Here is a 20111-nt window from a genome sequence, read left to right as displayed (position 1 = left end):
TCATCCTGTTTTCCTCTCCTGTAACTGCAGAAGTGTTCACGTACTGCTTCTATCTCTTACCTTCACCAGTTATTTAACCTTTTGCTGTCTGAATTTTGCCTTCAGCCTCTCTTCTGAAACTATTTTATGAAGGGTCAAAACCATCTCTTAGTCAATAAATCTAATCTTTTTTTTTTTTTCTTTTTCAGTTCAGATTGTCTTTGGCCTGTCTACAGGCTTTGTAAGTCATGTCTTTCTTCTTGATGGTCTCCCCTTCCTAGGCTTCTGTGGCTCTTTCCTTTTCTGGTTGTTCTACATCTGTCTTCCCTGCCTCCTCTTCCTCCCTTTAAAGGTAGTGTTTACCAAGGATTTGCCCTTGGCCCACTTCTTTCATTGGTAATCTCATCCGAACCCGTCCCATCATATGCAGACCTCATCTGTTTCTCCAGCTCACTGCTTTTACATTCTTCAGTTGCTTATTAAACATGCCTCACCATCACTTCAAGTTTGATATGTTTAAAATATCTCCATACTCGATCAAACCTGAGTTTCTTCCACTGGGCCTGTTAATAGCACCCTTATCTTTCCAATCACCCACACTTCAAACCTTGGCATTTTCCTTGATTTTTTCTCTTTTGTTTCCCACATCTAGTTAGTTGCCAAGCCTAATAGTTTTAGCCTCTGTGATCTCTCTCCCCTCTTTCTTCTTCTCTACTTCTACTGTCACTATCCTAATTTAGGTTCTCATTTCAGTAAGTCTTTTGCAATGACTCCCTCATGAACTTCCTGATACAGAATTGTAGAAAGAGCATGGGCTTTTCAGACCCAAGTGCTAACTGTGAAGATGGCACTCACTAGCTGACTGGCTTAGAGCAAATTATTTAACCTCAGTTTATAGATGAGAAGATTCAGACACAGAGAAGTTAGTCATTCTTAACCTCGTGAAGTACTCTGTTTTAAAGGATAAATGGGACAGTGTATACCTAGTGAGAAGGCACTAAAAAAATATTATTTATCTCTCCCTACTTTTAATCTCTTTACAACCCATTAACAGATTAATATTCTTTAAGCACAGCTTTAATTGTCAATCTCTTGCTCTTCCGTGTTTCCCCATTGTCTAATTTGCCCATAATTTTTAGCCTAGTGTTTCAGACTGTTAATTTGCTTCAGCCTCCCTTTCTGACCTTATTTCTTCCTACTCTTATAAACATCTTTTTGAGCAAAACAAAACCAGTAGCAATGCCCCATAGCAAAGTGGTTAAGAGCATGAGTTCTAGAGTCAGGCTACCTAGATTTAAATCCCAGTTCCTTTACCCAATTTGGGCAAATTTCTCAATCTCCCTAAACCTTAGTCTCCTGTCTGAAAAAACTAGGATAACTATACTGCCTACTGCATTGGGTTCTTGGAAGGATAAAATGAGATTATGTATATAAAGCAGTTGGTGCCTGGCACATTGAAAGCAGCCACTTTTAGAAGGATTAGTAGAAGGAGTAGCAGTAATAGTTTTTGTTGATGCTGTTATTGTTTGCTTCTCCCATTTCCATCTCCAGGCTCTTCATATTCTTTTCTCTGCATGGAATGCAGTTCTTCCCATTTGTACCTGTCTAAATTTTAAGCATCTTTAAAGATCTCCCTTGGTTCTTGTGTCACCACCTTTCCCCTAGTTATCTTTGCTTTTCAGAATTCTTTAACTCATTTAGTTTAGAATACTTATTACTTTCATGTGCTTATCAGTCCATTTCCCTTTAAAAGACTAGAAGTGCCTTCAGGGCAGATTGTGTAATTCATTTCTTTTATCCTCTAAAACACACCATCTTACACAGAATCATGACAAAAAGTATTTGCTTAATAAATATATTAATTCACTATAACCAATAGCCCTTTTGTTCCAAAGGATTTACTCTTATTTCTTAAATCCATTAATCGTTGGTACATGAAAACTTTAATTTTGTCATGAAAATGAAATTATTGGGCTCAAGGAGACTAATTAAAGAAAAAGCATTGTAGCAGAAGACAATAATAGCAAAACAAAAACTGACCAGGTGACACTGTTTTGAATTCAACAAAATTATTTTTTTCTACATCGCCTCTTATTTCTTCATTTCTTACTGTTCCAAATCTGCTCTGTACCTAATAGTACCTATCATGATGCCAGATTGAGGTGTGAAGTAAGCATTTGTGGATAACAACTGATATAAAATCTGTTTTATGAAATAAAGAATATCATATAACATAATACATTAAAATGTGATTAAATATCTCGTTCAATTTGTTAAAATGAGAAAGTGTCACCCTCACATTCTGTGCAGATGGAGTTTTTTCTTAGTAAGCATTCCCACAGTTCTTAGGAAGGGGGTAGGGTGGGAGTGGGGGAATCTCCACTTGAGAATTTCCTTTCTCACGGTGATTTGGCACTTCTCCAGCCTATCCTTCAGCATAATGTGTGCCTTGTCCTTGTTAAAGGAGGCTTGTCATTTGCTTTCATGTCTTTAAAAATATTTCTGGTCATTTGAAATAATTAATTTATAAATGGTTTACTATCATTATAAAGAGAGTGCTCCAAGGGCAAGAGGCAAGTGTTAGCAACTGAGTAAATATTTAATTTGTATAGACATATTATTTATTTCTTCAATAGGTATTGATCAACACATTAAAATGGTAATATTTTTCTGTTCAAGAATGGCCGTTCCTTACTTGACCACAAAAGGCTATGGTTCTTCAAATGTAAAATAGATGGCTAGTGGGAAGCAGCCGCATAGCACAGGGAGATCAGCTCGGTGCTTTGTGACCACCTAGAGAGGTGGGATAGGGAGGGTGGGAGGGAGGGAGATGCAAGAGGGAAGAGACATGGGGACATATGTATATGTATAACTGATTCACTTTGTTATAGAGCAGAAACTGACACACCATTGTAAAGCAATTATACTCTAATAAAGATGTTAAAAAACAAAAATTATAATTATGTGACATGAGAGAGGTGTTAGCTAACACTATGATGGTCATATTGTAATATACAAATGTATCAAATCAACACATCGTACACCTTAAACTACACAGTTTAAACTAAAAACACAGTGTTATATGTTATTCATATCTCAGTTTTTGGTATGAAAAAATTTTTGATTGAAACTTTATTGCAGCTTTATTGTAATAGTGTTTTACATCTTGATGTATATCTGTTCAGTTTTTTGTCTGTTTCTATGTATGCATGTATGTGTGTATATATATATATAAAAGTGACATTATACCATACACACAAATATATATACTATAAATAAGTATGTTTTTTAAAAAAACTCATGATAACTGCATTAATTGTAATGAAAATGTAAATTAAAACTATGGTTAACTTCCAAGTTATATTAAAAAGAACGATAAGGATGGAGTGCTATCTGAATTCTCATTAAAAAATTTTTTTTCAAAAACCTATGGTTCTTAATTACAGTACAGAATATTGTTTTTTTTTTTGTAAGGTAAACTTGCTTTGTATACTTTAGAAATATTATTTCTATAATCTATTTAGTTATCAGGTATCTTTATGCTTGAGGCCCTTGTTAAGGATCTCTTTTTTACTTAGAGCCCAGTTCCCCCTTACTACTCAGAGGGAGTGGGGAAGCATGGAGGGAGGGATGTAAAACATGACTAATTGATAGACCAGCTGGATAGATTTTCAAATTGCGAGATTTTTTTCTGTAGTGATAGAAAATTTGGTATCAGTATTTTACAAAGGCATTTAGTTTTTTGTTTTCATATTAAAATCTCAAGGAAATTGATTAGGAGACCAAGCAGTCAGCTCGGGCACAGAAGAAATTTAAGAAAACTCATCCTGTATTAGGTGGATTTTCTGCTGAACCTGGGGAATAAATACTTTTTTGCGACATGTGGATTTTCGTGTTTTTATGAATTGTTTAGGGAAGCTTTTCTGCTGTAATGGCTGAATATAAGTTGCAAAGATTTAAGCCCTTCCTTATATTAATGTTCCACCTCATTAACTTCATTGTTAGGGCTTTTACACTTCAGTGATTTAAATAAAATGATCTAAATGTAGTTCTGCTGTCCTCTCTTTCTCCCTTTTGAGGTCTAGATGATTATGTATTTAGTTTTGTGTTTTCATTTAGACTCTATAGTTAATTCTGTTAACCGCAAGATGATGAAGGGAAGCTATTGTATATCTAAATATCTTATGCTGCAACTTTTTCAACTGTTGTTTTAGCTTTTTTACTTTCAAGTGGTCTTCAGAGACCAGGAACCTCATAACTATAAGAATCCATTCTACTGTAGAGTTCAGATTGGTGATTATAGATGAGCTTTCACATATATCCTGTGGTATTTATAGAGCTGGAACCCAAATAAGGAAGAGCTTTGCTTAAAAGCAAGCTATGTTTGTCCTTAAAAATGTTTTCTAAGCATTTTCAGAAAAAGTAGGAATTATAGTGAATTTCTGAGCAGACTCACCTTTGCAAATATTTGCAGCTACTTGTAAATGGTAGACATATTTAGGCATAAGGGTTTTTCCTATATGATTTACTGCCAGATATGAGGACACCTTAGCACTGTATACCCCAAATGCAAATTAGGTGTCTTTGTTAAAAGTGTAGAGAAAAAGAAGTTAATTTGAGTTCAGGGGAATTAAGCTGTCATGTCAGACATTTTGCATTTTAAAAAATATTTAATTTCTAAGGTGCATTATTAAATAATTTTATGAAGATTCATCAGTATTTGACCCCTTTAAATTGAGCAGTGAATTTCATTTTACATACGTGTAGGTATTGACGTGAGATATTGATGTTTATTCCTAATCATTTCTTTTATTTTCCAGCTCACCAGCGACTGGAACCAGCAACTCTGTCAGGGATTGTGGCATTTATCCTTAGTCTTTTATGCGCAGCTCTGAATTTAATTCGAGGCTTTCATGCCATAGAAAGTCTCCTGCAGGTACTGTGCTATTTTTGCAATTTCAGGTGACTATGCCTTTTGATTCTACTTGTTACACAATTGATTTAAATTGATTTGGGTATTAGTACAACTTAAAACGCATGCTCAGATTTTGTATTCTTTATACCTACTCTAGTTTCCCCTTCCTCTAAAAACACTGATTTCTAGTTGACTTCTTTGACCTAATTAACACATATTTATTTATTATCTACTCTCCCAGGAGGTACTGTTTAGAGGTATTCTGGGGACACCAAGATACCTGTGACGAGGGCCCTGCAGTCTCAGACCCTAGAGTTGAATTGGGGAGGCAAAGAAGTCCACAAACAAATGTCAAGTACAGAAAGTTTGGAAGAGGAGTGGTCAGTGTGAGTCAGGATAGAAGAAGAAAGCTCTGTGGTGAGGGAAACTCTGGGAGGGGTGAGCGGGACCTAGAATGATCTGAGTGGACAGAGAGGAGTAGAAGAAAGAAGAGGGCATTCATGGGCAGGTTTTTGTCCTACCGCTGGGTATTCCTACCTAGTTATCTGCTCCTTTTCCTTTTTGACTGGTGGCTGCCTGTGAAATGACTAATTTCTTGAGATATTGCCAACTATTTTGTTTTCCAGAGAGTAACGCTATCAGAGTATACTTTTTCTCTTATTCTTTTTGTAAGCTTTTGAAACTCCCTTTCTTAAAGTTAAGCACATCTCAGCCAGCCTTTCCGTGTTTCTACTCACTTTCCCTGAAGATTTTTTTGACACTCCCATGTTGTAAATCAGTTCTCTTTTTTTGGCCAGTATTAAGCCAAGAATATCATTTGTAAAAACCCAATCAAGACACCTTCTATTCTGTTTTTAAATAGCTGTTAGTTTGGGGGAATACTCAAGAGAGTGCCATTTTGAGTACCCTCTGAACGTCCTCAGCCATATGAAGCCAATAGCAGAGGACATCACAGGTTCCAGGCAGCTGAGTTTTGCCTGCAGGGGGTTGGGGGTCTTTTCATGACTTCCGAATTCCTCTCCCGAACATCCTGGGCATGCAGGTAAAGCCCCTCTTCCCTTTCAGGCACAGGACAGCTGGCTATTGTCTCTTGTCATTCCTGCCCCTGTTCCTTAGCCAGTTAGCTTTATTCCAGCAGGATTTCAATTTCGAGCTAAACAACCTGCCAAAAAGAAACAAAGGCAATTTGGAGACTGCTGACTGAAAATACTAATAAATAAGATCCTCTCTTGCCTTTTTTTTTTTTTTAACTTGATGTAGTGGAAAGAACAGTAGCATAGGAGTGTGAAGAGTTGATTTTTGTTTGTGGAAGAGAGAGCGAGAGAGAGGGTTGGCTCCAGCTGAGCTACTGATTAGCTCGGTGACCTTGAGTAGCTCACCTTACTTTCTGGTCCTCAGTTTTATTGCTTATAAAATGAAGGAGAAAGGTGGATTTGATGAGTATTTCTCTAAGAATAGGACACATTTACACCTGGTTACACAATAGATGACTTTAGGTGGTAGAGAGAGAAACATTTTTAATTTTAAGAATTATGTATTTAATGTATATTAATGTATAGTGTCTGTGTTTGGTAAGGGATACTAGTTTCTATTAATGGTAGAGATATGAAAATTTCCTTTTAAAAGAAATTAATTTTAATAAAAGTCACCTTTATGACATATCTTAATAAATAATGGTATAATTAGTATTTAGAGTTCCAAAATTATGAAGGTGGTTCTGTGAGGTTAAAATTTCATTGTTAAAATAATTCTCTGGTTGTTTGAAATTGGCAAACTAATAAAGGGAGGGAGCAGGCCTGGGTAGAGGAAAGGAGAGCTTTACCATCCCTGACTTAGAAGACAGTACATAAGTTGCAGAACCTGGGGTTTAGTCTGCATGATTTTTAAGTTAAAATTCGGGCAAGGCTGTCATATCTCACAATTTTTTCAGGCACTCATATCCTATCCTTCCTCTTCCTGGACTGATTCTTTCCTCTGATTCACAACTTCAAAACTAAGCAAGTAGTATAGAACAGATGAACAACAAGGTCCTACTGTATAGCACAGGGAACTATATTCAATATCCTGTGATAAACCATAGTGGAAAATAATATTTTTTAAATGTATGTATATGTATATCTGAATCACTTAGCTGTACAGCAGAAATTAATGCAACATTGTAAATCAACTATACTTCAGTAAAATAAATTTTAAAAAAAACTAAGCAAGTAGTATAAACTACAGCTTTTCATGGCTTTTGAGCTGTTATCCCCGACTAATGCCTGCCTTGATTCCTAAGTGTTTCATGTTCTCCCTCTGATCAGTAATGTCTTTGCCTCATCACAGTTGAGGTTTTCAGAAGAATAGTAATATGATTAAACTACTGCTTATGTGTAACTGACTGATAGCTCTGAGACTTCTCAGCCTACTTATATTTTAAAAAGACAACATTACAAACCAGTATCTCTCATGAACATAGAAGCAAAAGCCCTCAACAAAATATTAGCACATTGAATCGAACAGTGTATTAAAAGTATTATACACTACAACCAAGTGGGTTTTATTCCAGTTTTGCAAGGCTGATTCAACATTTGAAAATCAATTAATACAGTCTATCACATCAACAGCTAAAGAAGAAAAATCATATGGTCATATCATGCTTTTTTGTCAGAAAAAGCATTTGGGGGCTTCCCTGGTGGCGCAGTGGTTAAGTATCCGCCTGCTAATGCAGGGGACACGGGTTCGGGCCTTGGTCTGGGAGGATTCCCACATGCCGCAGAGCAACTAAGTCCATGCACCACAACTACTGAGCCTGTGCTCTGGAGTCCGCATGCTACAGCTACTGAGGCCCGCGCTCCTGGAGCCCGTGCTCCGCAGCAAGAGAGGCTGCCGCAGTGAGAGGCCTGCGCACCGCAGCGAGGAGTGGCCCCTGCTCGCTGCAACTGGAGAAGGCCCACACGCAGCAACGAAGACCCAATGCAGCCCAAAATAAATAAATTAAATAAAATAAATTAACAAAAAGAAAAAGCATTTGACAAAATCATGATAAAACTCACAGCAAACTAGGAATAAAGGGGAACTTCCTTAACTTGATAAGGAATATCTACAGAAACCCTACAGCTAACATCATGAATGATGAGAAAGTACATGTTGTCTTCCTAAGATCGGGAAGAAGACAAGGATGTCCCCTATCACCACTCCTATTCAACATTGGAAGACCTAGTGAATGCAATAAGACAAAGAAAACAAAAAGTATACAGTTTGGGAAGGAGGAAATACAGCTGCCTTTATTCATAGATGGCATGATTATTTATATAGAAAATCCCAAAGAATCAACAAACTCCTAGAACTAATAAGTGATTGTAGCAAGGCCACAGGATCCAAAGTTAATGCATAAATGTCAATTGCTTTCTTATATATCAGCAAGGAACAATTGAAATTTGAAATTAAAATTACAATTCCATTTATATTGGCACCCCCCCCCAAATGAGACACTTAAGAATAAATCTAGCAAAATACATAGAAGATCTATATGGGGAAACCATAAAACTCTGATAAAAGAAGTAAAAGAAGGGCTACCATGTTCATGGATAGGAAGACTCAAAATTGTTAGGGTGTTGGTTCTTCTCAACTTGATCTGTAGATTCAACACAATCCCAATCAAAATCCCAGCAATTTATTTTGTAGATATTTGCAAAGTGATTTTAAAGTTTATATGGAAAGGCAGAAGGCCCAGAATAACCAACACAATACTGAAGAAAACAAAGAGAACTGATGCTATCCAATCTCAAGACTTACTGTTAAGCTATAATTAAGACAGTGTGCTACTGGCAAAAGAACAGACAAATAATTTAGTCAATGGAACAGAATAGAGAGCCTAGAAATAGACCCACACAAATATAATCAACTGATCTTTGACAAAGCAGCTAAAGCAATTCAGTGGAGAAAATTTTCTTTTCAATGAATGGTGCTGGACAGCTGCACATCCACATGCAAAAAAAAAAGGTTGGACACAGATCTTACACCTTTGACAAAAAAGTTAACTCAAAATGGATCACAGACCTAAATATAAAACAAAACTATAAAACTTATAAAAGGTAACAGGAGAAAACCTAGGTGACCATGGGTGTGGTGATGAATTTTTAGATCAATAACAAAAGCATGATCCATGAGAGAAAAAAATGGTAAGTTGGACTCAATTTTAAAACTGCAAAGGACATTTTTAAGGGAATGAAAAAGATAAGCCATAAGCTAGAAGAAAGTATTAAAATATTTGCAAAACACATCTGACAAGGGCTTGTATCTAAAATATACAAAGAACTCTAAAACTGAAGAAAGCAAACAACCCAATTAAATGGGCTAAAGAACTGAACAGACACCTTAACAAAGTAGATATACAAGAGGCAAATAAGCATATACAAAGATGCTCAACATCATATGTCATTAAGAAAATGAACATTGAAACAGCAGTAACACACCACTAAACATCTATTAGAATGGCAAAATCCAAAAAACTGACAATACCAAATGCTGATGAGGAAATGGAACAGTAGGAACTCTCACTCATTGCTGATGGGAAATCAAAATGGTACAGTCACTTTGGAAGACAATTTGGCTGTTTCACACAAAGCTGAACATAGACTTATCGTATGATCTAGCAGTCAGGCTTCTAGGTATTATATACCCAAATGAGTAGAAAACTTACATCCACACAAAAACTTGTGCATGAATGTTTGTATCAGCTTTATTTGTAATTTCAAAAAGCTGGATGCAATTAAGATGCCTTTCAAAAGGTGAATGGATAGGGACTTCCCTGATGGTCCAGTGGTTAAGACTCTGTGCTTCCAATGTAGGGGGCATGGGCTCAATCCCTGGTCGGGGAACTAAGATCCCACATGCCGTGTGGCATGGCCAAAAGAAAAAAAAAAAAAAGCAGAATACACCCAAATAAATCCATCATTAAAAAAAAAAGTGAATGGATAAACAAACTTCAGCAATCCATACAATGGAATATTATTCAGTAATATATAAAAAGAAGTGAGCTATCAAGCCAGAAAAAGACATGGCTAAACCTTACGTTCATATTGCTTAATGAAAGAAGCCAGTTTGAAAAAACTGTATACTATATGATTCCAACTGTATGACATTTTGAAAAAGGCAAAACTCTAAAGACAGTAAATGAAAAGATTTGGAGGGAGAGAGGAAGGGATAAATAGTAGGAACGTGAGATTTCTAGGGCAGTGAGTCTGTTCTGTACGTTACTGTAATAGTGGTTATGTCATTATGCATTTGTCAAAACCGATAGAATGTACAACACAAAGAGTGGGCCCTAATGTAAACCATGGACTTTAATAATAGTATGTCACTATTGGCTCATCGGTTGTACCCCCTTAATGCAAGATGTTAATGATAGAGGAAACTGGGTAGGGGAAAAATGGTTATATGGGAACTCTGTACTATCTGCTTCATTTACTGTAAACCTAAAACTGCTCTAAAGATAGCAGTCTATTCACACGTACGTACATACGTACACACACACACACATACATACATACATACACATGCTTCTTGCCTCTGTCTTAGAGTCTACAATTTCTGTAGAAGCTTCAAGGGATTTTTTGTTTGTTTGTTTTAAATAGTTCCTTAAAACTGTGGTGGTAGGGCGTGAAAGCAGCATGGGGTACATTTTGAATGGGGAAAAGGTTAGAGTGGTCTTTTTCATAGTAAAAGTAGTAGATCATTTATAATTTGGGCACTCTCTGGATGCTTGTATCTTTGAAGATGTGTCTTTCTGATGGTTGATACGGAATTCTTTCTTTTTCACTGTCGTCCTAGACTAAATTCACCCCAACAGCACTGCTTTCTCACTTGACCCAGGGAACTGTAAATTGGTCCATATGGGATTTTTAGCTATCTGGGAACTAGGGACACCTGGTTATTCTGTTCTCTTAGCATTGTTTTAAATCTTTGTTCTGCCATAACCCACATACACTCATCAACTCATCAACAGTTGAGGTTCCTAAAACAGTGATGCTTTAAGAGAGCAGTGAGGAAACAAGAGTGCAAAGTTGGGGGAATGTAGTCCACAGGTACTTTGTCACTCATAGGTAGTTTTAAGGTATTTTCCAGCAAATTCTGATCCTCTCACCTAAATGAGAAATACTGCTTTTGGAAATTCACTGGACCAAAAGTAGAGATCCCATTGTTCCAGTTATTGGGGATTTTACATCTGCATAGAGATAATGTTCTGGTAAGTGACTGGTGCTTGGAGATATGTTTCCCTGTCTTGTTATGAGAATAATGAGGGAGTACTATGTAGTGTTGGATTCCGTGTCCTAAAAGATGGAATGGACCATAGGCAAACAAATGGAGATGAATGTCAGAATGCAGAGGGCACTGTGATAAACTTAGACCTCTTAGCAGGATAGGATTAGGGGTGCAAGCTAGATTAATTTCAGTGAGTACATCCTTTATAGCTTGAATTAACCTGAAAAAATATATACACAAAATTAAGGGCCTGAGTTCTCTCCCTTTTAATTTTCCCGCATTAGCACCTATTTTATCATTGTTCATGACTTGTACTGGTTAAAAGGTCCTTTTTATTCTCACTAAAGACATTGAACTTAAGACATACTCTTAGCCTTCTCTCTGGTTCATCATTGTACTTTGTGTTAGGAATAATCTCTAGAGCCGCTGGTTAATTTTTGGTCAGTAAAGTAGATCTTTTTGAGGTAGTCTGCTTTGTAGACTTGAACGCAAAATCCAGGACATGGGGCTTAAACTTTTATGTTCTGAAGTTACCTGTATTGGTGTTAACTCAGATAGATCATGGTGGTGATAGAGGAGGTGGAAAGATAGTACCTAAATTAAGTGGCCTTAACATTTCTTTAATACTTGATTTAAGAGCAAAGGATTTATTTGGGGATCATATTTTTAGATCTAGCTGAAAGTGTGTAGTATATTTCCTGAGTGTGAGCAATATATCGATATTAATTTAAAGTTTGCTTTCTTGGGGCTTCCCTGGTGGAGCAGTGGTTGAGAGTCCACCTGCCGATGCAGGGGACGCGGGTTCGTGCCCCAGTCCAGGAATATCGCACATTGCAGCGAAGCGGCTGGGCCCGTGAGCCATGGCCGCTGAGCCTGCGCGTCCGGAGGCTGTGCTCCGCAACGGGAGAGGCCACAACAGTGAGAGGCCCACGTACCGCAAAAAAAAAAAAAAAAATTAAAGTTTGCTTTCCTAAGGCTGTGAATTCTAAATACTCTTCTTGAATGCTAAAAATGATTGCCACGTTTATCTTCTAGTATGTAGCTTGGTGCCTGAGGCATGTTTAAATTTCAGAACCCACGTGAACCAACATACCTGTATAACGCTGGTTGAAGATTCAGCACAAGTTTGTTTCTTCTAGATTAATAACTGCCTCTTAGGGTGATAAGGAGGGATTTATTAAAATGTGTAGTACTGAAGTTTTTCTTTGGTATCTTGAGTTCAGACTGAGGAGGTTTAGGATGAATACAGTTTTTTTTAATTAAGTTGGTGAATTTGATTTGGTGTTCACAGTAATGTGTAAATTAGATTATTTTCACTCATTTCCATACTTTGTTCTGAGTTTAGAGATGTTAATAAGTTTATTGTGAATTGACACCTCACAAATGTATGAGCTTTTATCACATTGGGTTTATTTTTCCTGTGTTCCTTTAAGGATCAGCCTTGAAGCAATGATCTTAATTAAGCTGATGCCATCCTAGAAGTAATTCGCACATGGTACATTAGGAAAAAAATATGAGTATTCTGATACAGCAGTAGAAATGCTGACCGGGAAGTCAGAATACCTGGATCCCCTCTGCCAGTTAACTAACTTTGTGACCTTGGATTGGTTATTTTACCTTCTTGGAGCTCATTTTCCTATTCTGCAAGAGGAAAGTTTTAGACTACATAGGCTCAAGGACCACTTCAGTACTAAGGTGCTAACTCTCTGATTCTAAAATTGTTTGTAATGGATACTACAACTAAAAGTAATCAACTTTTTATTCCTTGAGTTCTTTATTTCCAGTAGATTTGTTACTACCTTTTAAAGAAATTACATACCTACTAAAGCTCACTGGAAGTTTGGATTTATTTAGTAGTGTAATATCAATGCTAAGATGCATTGCTTGCTTTCTTCTAAAAAAATAAATGTATTTTTCCTGAGTTCTATGCTCATTGTTAAAGAATTGGGGGAAAATGTATAAAGAAGAAAAGAAAAATCCCAAATTTTCTTATTTTATTAATATATACCATATATATATACATATCATATCCATTATGTAACTTTGTGTCCTTTTTTTCACCTAAGATTAAAAAGTGAATTTTTCCCAATTGTTACAAACATTTAAATAGTATCATTCTAATACATTTGTATGGCTATTATATGAAGCTTCTGCTTACCTCTTTATCATCACCTTAAAAAAAAATTCTTTATTTGTTATTTTTCAAGCAATGTTGGTAATCTAGCATCCTCTGAAGGTGAATGTGATTTTTAAAAATTTGAACTCCTTACCTTAGCCCTTCCTTCCCCACCCCACCTTTATCCCTTCTCGTGTCGACCCTGCACCCACCCCACTCCCACTTCTGTCCATTCTCTAAATCTCTGCCCCATGTTTCCTCAACCCCTAGCTATTCATCTGTTTTTCATCTGCTTCCTCTCTACTGGCTCTGTTCTCTCAGCTCATAAATATGTTATAGCCTGCTGATCTTTAAAAAACGAACAAAAAACCCTAAAAAAAAACCTCCTGATGCATGTTCCCTTCTAATATTTTGAAAGCATAGACTATGCCTGTTGCCCCCGTTCCCTTACCTCTGTTCTCTTACTTTACTGTGATCTCTTTCCGCCCTCATAATTCTTTCAAACATCGACCATTAAGTTCACCAGTGTCTTTCTGGTTGCCAAATATTGCAGCCACTCTTGAGGCCTTGTTTGATGTTTCCTCTCTGTCTCATCTCACACACTGTTCAGTTCTTCCTTTTGAAAATAACTCATTGTTTAAATTCAAAAATAATGCTTATTTTAGAAAACTTAGAAGCAAGTGAAACAGATCACTATTAATAGTTTGATGTGTTACTTTATTCTTCTTGACATTATCTCATTCCTTCAGTTCTGTGAAACAATTTTCTCTTGTATTTTTTTCCTATCTCTTCTTGTTCCTCAGTTTATTTGGTAAACTTTCTTCCTCCACCTCTCCTTTAAATAGTAGCATTTGTGTCATCTCCTGGGCTTTATATTCTTCTAACTCTATACCTTCTCTTTGGATATTTTCATAACTTAAAGAGTTAATACATGTATATCCACAAATATCCACAGTCACGCATACACACAGTAAAATGTGTAGATGGTAAATTTCAAAGCCTTTAATTTTCACAGTAAGTAATTCTCTTCCCATTTCTGCTCCCCAGAGTCAACCACTGGTGTATCCTTCTAGAGCGATTATGTGCATATGCTAATACATATGTATTTCTATATTTACTTATATAATTATTCTTTTAAAATTATTCCTTTATAAATGGCAGTATACTGTTCATAGTGATTTGCATCTTTTTCCACCTGACAATGTGTAGATCATTTCATAGCAGTATATAGAGATTCTTTTTAGTGACTGCATAGCATTTTTATTTTCATTTGTATCCCTGTTTTCCCCCACCACACAACATTTTATTTTGAAAGAATTTAAACCTACAGAAAGTTTTTTAAAAAAAATACAATTAACATCTACCTGTATACATACCTACCTTTCTTTCTTCTTTTATCTCTTTATTTTCTTTTTTTTCTGAATCATTGGAAAGTAAAATTGTAGGTATTATGACATTTTATTCCAAAATTATTCAATATGTCTGTCTTAAGGACTAGGACATTCTCCTGCATAATCACAATACCATTCTTTTTTTTTTTTTTTTTTAATTTAATTTTATTTATTTATTTTGCGGTACGCAGGCCTCTCACTGCTGTGGCCTCTCCCGTTGCGGAACACAGGCTCCAGACGCGCAGGCTCAGCGGCCATGGCTCACGGGCCCAGCCGCTCCGCGGCACGCGGGATCCTCCCGGACCAGGGCACGAACCCGCGTCCCCTGCATCGGCAGGCGGACTCTCAACCACTGCGCCACCAGGGAAGCCCCAGGGAAGCCCCCACAATACCATTCTTACACCAAAGACATTGAAGATCAGTGCAGTATTAGCTAATATAAAATCTATATTCAGATTTCACAATTCAAAATTGACCCCGAATGTCCTTTATATATACTTTTTTCTCTCTCCAATCTATCAGCCAATCAAGAATTAAGCTTTGCATTCTGTTGTCATAGTCCTTTATTTCATTTAACTACTATTTAAATATATGACAACTAAACTAGAGCTCTAGGTTAAACTGTTCCCTGAAGCTGACTTAAATGTCTACTCAACATAATTATTTGGATATGTCACTAGCAACTCCAAAATACCTTGTCCAAAATGAACTCAAGTTTTTTCTGCTCTCAGACCTACTTTTCCTCCTATATCCCCAACTTGGTGAATGGTATCATTTAAATGTTGCCTGAATAGGAGACCTTGGAGTCATCCTAGCCTCTTCCTTCTTGAAACTGCACAAGCTACTCCCTTTGCCTGGAATTCTCTTCCTACCTTGTCTACTAGTCCATCCTTCAAAATGCAAATTAAGCTTTATTTTCTGTGCCAAATCTTCCCTGATCCTTTTTTTCTCCAGGTAGAATTAAATGTGTCTCCAGTAGGCTCCCGTAGTACCCTGTACACACTCCTATCCCATCAGTTACCACTTCAGGTGGGAATTGTTGCTCTTTGTATCTGCCTTCCTGTTTAGAGTTGAGCTTCTTGAGTTGGTGTTGACTTGTTTTCTGTCCTTGGTCTAGTAACACAGTACTTGGCCCATAAGTGTTCAATGAATGACTATTTATTGAATGGAAAAATATGTTTATAGATATTCTCTTTAGCAAGGGGAAATAAAGATTTTTCAAAGCTGAACTCAATTTGGCATGCATTTGTTGAATTCCTACTATGTGCACAGTTTCATGCAAGTAGTAAGATTTAGTTTCTGCCCTGAAGGAAGGTTAGGATCTCATTGAGAAGACAAGGCCAGTACATTAGAGATTTAAACAATATTGAAAGGTAATCCTAATTATCTGATGAATGATGCAGACAGTAACCTCTGGGAAAGAGAAGTTAGAGAATGTTTTTGAATACTTACTGTGTGTCAGTTACTGTTCTATATTTTTGCCAATGCTATTTCATTGAATCTCTACTTTTATTTTCAAAAAAGGGAATTGAAGTTAAATAAATAGTCCATGATCATACAGCTAATAAGTAAAGATTTGAACCCAGCTCTGATTGCCCAGAAACATGCTTTTAAGTGTTCCAAAGGCAATTAAGAGAGTTATAAAGTGATAGTATAAATTTAAGGAAAATACAGTATTCAATTGTAAGACAGTAATTAAATTATTATATAGTCCCACAATTAAAGGTTATATAATTATTACAAATTAAGTAGTTGAGAAATATTTAGTATCTTGAGAACATGTTTTTGATATAGTGTGAAGTACTAGAAAGCAGTATGTAAAAGGATGATTCCATTTTTTTAACGTACATATATTTTTGTACAGAAAGGATTGGAAGGAAGTACCTAAATGGTTAATAGTAATTCTCCCAAAGTTGTAATATTATGGACTATACGAGTTTCTTCTTTGTAACATTCTGTTTCAGATTCTCTACAATGAACATGAACTTTTATAATCAAAAAAGATCATTTAATGGCTGAAGAAAAAACAATCAAGCAGAACTTACTTAAAAGTCTTAGAATTATTAAAGTAGAAGGGTTTTGTGTTGACCTTCCCTGCCTCTGGGATTGAACTGGCCTAACCATCCCAGACAGATTAATGGTTTCTATTTTAAGATCCTCTCACTAGGATAAGCCCCTCTCCCTCTGCCTTACAGGCACTTCTGTTGTCCAATAGCAAATGGAAAAGTAATTTTCTCTTTATATTATTTCCTGAAGACATGGTCGTGAGAGACACTCCCATGTCTTCTGGAAATTTTTATTGTATAAAGAGATTTTTTTCTAAAATAAGGGCCAAATTTAATGTTTCTACCTAGAAGAAAGAAATTTGATGCTCCTGCCTGGGCTTTATGTTCTACTTCATAAAAACATTGAAAGAAATGATAAATATAGATATTTAAGAGGAATCAGAAAGGAATAGAAAAAAAGGGTTTGTTACATGTCTCTATTAGTTTTCTTTTAAAAGAAATATTCTGTGAATAATCTATCTCTGTCTTTCCTCTGGGTGGTTTTTTTTCTAGCATAGCATGTACGACTGAATTTCCTCATTGGGATTTAGCACACTCTAGTGGACAGTAGCTTTTCAGTTTGGGTTGTCTTTTTTTTTTTTTTTTTTAAATCATGCCAGAGACTTTATTGGACAGTTCAGTAATGTGCTTACTAGATGGTGAAGTTTGTCAATATTTATTTGAGCCAAATAGTAATCCTAGCAAGCAGGCTTAACTTTATAGGCCACTGGGGTGTTGTACTTTTTTTAAAAAATTAATTAATTTATTTATTTTTGTCTGTGTTGGGTCTCCGTTGCTGCATGCAGGCTTTCTCTAGCTGTGGCGAGCAGGGACTACTCTTCATTGTGGTGCATGGGCTTCTCATTGCAGTGGCTTCTCTTGTTGCGGAGCATGGGCTGTAGGCATGCGGGCTTCAGTAGTTGTGGCACGTGGGCTCAATAGTTGTGGCTCACAGGCTCTAGAGCGCAGGCTCAGTAGTTGTGGCACATGGGCTTAGTTGCTCCGCAGCATGTGGGATCTTCCCGGACCAGGGATCAAACCCATGTCCCCTGCACTGGCAGGAGGATTCTTAAACCACTGCGCCACCAGGGAAGTCCCTGGGGTGTTGTACATTTTTATTTGCTTTCTTTAGTAGCAAGAAGAGAGGCTTTCTACATTACATGGAAATTTGTTTCCATTGGCTTTCATCTTCTCTTGGATAAGATATAATTGATGGGGAGGCCCAGACATAGAGGAAGACTGGTAGCCTTCCTCTACCTCACACTCCCTGGTTCTTATAATGTATTTTATGTTTCTATTTCAGGACTCTTGAGAATTTTTATATGCCACTTTTGAAAATTTTGACCATTTGTGTGTAAATGTTGTCATATCCTATCCCAATGGATTGTTTTTGGAAATGGGCTTGCACCGGAAAAAAAAAGTAATTTTTATTTTGTTTTTGCAGAGTGATGGTGAGGATTTTAATTACATTGTTGCATTTTTCCTTGGAACAGCAGCCTGCCTTTACCAGGTAGGTTCTCTCCGATTTTAAGAAACACTTTCCCATTATTGCTTGTTTCAGGTATCAATTCTAAAAATTTCTTGTGCACTTTAAATAAATAAAAATAATGTCTGAGTTTTTGCCCCTTTTTTAAATTTGAGCCTCTGTTAGCTTTGTGACCCTTTTGAATGGACATAGATCCCAGTGAACTCAGTGTTAGCCCTCTCCTGTGCTGGGACTTCATTGGCGGCAGGTCCTCAGCCTATGGCAGTAAAGACTATACTTCTAGATATTCTGGTGACTTATTATTCAGCTTCAAAGCTCTGCTTTTACTCCAGGTTGAGGATTTTGTACTTTGGAGAAAGTCTTTGAAGAGGGAACAGTAAAAGCAGGATTTTAGGATATTTAATTTAGCACTGATGAGTAGGATGGATTGTCAGAACAGAGAGACTAGAAGCAAGGAAATGAGTTGAGAGGCAGAAGGTAATGAAAGCCTAAGCTAATGGTAACGGCAGTAGGGATAGGAAAAGGAAGGACGCTGAGAAGGAAGACTCGCTAGGACTCAAAGACAGAATAGATCTCAGACTTTAGGAGGGAGGAGGTTTTGTACCTGAGTGATAGGGAGATACGTACTCCCATTTCTAAGAACAGAGGAAGCACAGATGTGTTAGGGAAGGGAGAGGTAACCATGCCAATTACCCAGATTCAAGAATGTCTTTGCTGGGCTTCCCTGGTGGTGCAGTGGTTGAGAGTCCGCCTGCCGATGCAGGGGACACGAGTTCGTGCCTCGGTCCGGGAAGATCCCACATGCCGTGGAGCGGCTGTGCCTGTGAGCCATGGCCACTGAGCCTGCGCGTCCGGAGCTTGTTGCTCCGCAACGGGAGAGGCCACAACAGTGAGAGGCCCGCGTACCGCCAAAAAAAAAAAAAAAGAATGTCTTTGCTAAAACACGTTAGAGCAAGCAAGGCATTTTGACCTAACTTTTATAACTGACACATTTCTCTGTCTTGCATAGAAAAACATTAGAAAGATTCAGGACTGCAAATAAAAGGCTACCTAAAACTCGGTAGAAGCCTTTAGGGAAATAAATATGCATATATATATATATATATGTATATAAAGTACATGTACACTTTTTTTTGACCGCGCTGTGCGGCATGCAGGATCTTACTTTCACGACCAGGGATCGAACCCGTGGCCCCTGCATTGGGAGCGCAGAGTCTTAACCACCAGGGAAGTCCCGGGAAATATTTTGAATATATGCATTTGACTTTTATGTAAAGACATATTAGAAATTTCAGTTTCAGTGGCCATATTTAAAAATGTATTTATTTATTTGGCTGCTCCAGGTCTTAGTTGCGGCATGCAGGATCTTTAAAGTTGCAGCATGCTGTCTCTTAGTTGTGGCATGTGGGATCTAGTTCCCTGACCAAGGATCGAACCTGGGCCCCCTGCTTTGGGAGCGCAGAGTCTTAACCACTGGGCCGCTGGAGAAGTCCCAGCACCATTTTTTTTAATCCCCTGATTTTTCTTAATCATGTATATTAGCTTCAGAAATTTTTCCTGTAAAATTTGGCAGATTGAATTTAATTAATGACATTTCATGCAGGAAATGTGAAAGCTTGAATTCATTGATGTCACAAGTACTTTAATTTTATGAAATATTCTTATGTAGATTTTCTACTTTAATCTCTACAGTCCTATCACACAGGGTATATATCCTCATTTTTGAAAAGGAAAAATCTGAGACAGTTTCAGTACTATCCTGAGGTCACATAGCCAGTAAGTGGTAGAGTCAGAACTCTGAGTCTTCTGATTTTCAGTGTCATATTCATTCCACTATATCATGCTGTCTCTAAGCAAAATTCCTATATTTACATGATTTTTATAATGCTATAAAGTTATAATTTAATAACTTTTATAGGCATTATTTCATATG

General features: G+C 37.0%; 1 protein-coding gene across 2 annotated transcripts in view; it reads left to right on the top strand.

The window, feature by feature from the left end:
- SEC22A (SEC22 homolog A, vesicle trafficking protein) overlaps positions 1-20111 on the top strand; it is an 86452-nt gene that overhangs the window by 51767 nt on the left and 14574 nt on the right. For both annotated transcript variants that reach the window (XM_060150463.1, XM_060150462.1), the window contains 2 exons: positions 4800-4915; positions 18137-18202. In XM_060150463.1, the coding sequence (XP_060006446.1) occupies positions 4800-4915; positions 18137-18202 (182 nt within the window). The remainder of the gene's footprint in view (positions 1-4799; positions 4916-18136; positions 18203-20111) is intronic.

This window comes from Lagenorhynchus albirostris, chromosome 5, assembly GCF_949774975.1.
Source record: "Lagenorhynchus albirostris chromosome 5, mLagAlb1.1, whole genome shotgun sequence".
NCBI classification, from domain to species: Eukaryota; Metazoa; Chordata; class Mammalia; order Artiodactyla; family Delphinidae; genus Lagenorhynchus; species Lagenorhynchus albirostris.
This window is presented reverse-complemented; position numbering and strand designations above follow the sequence as displayed.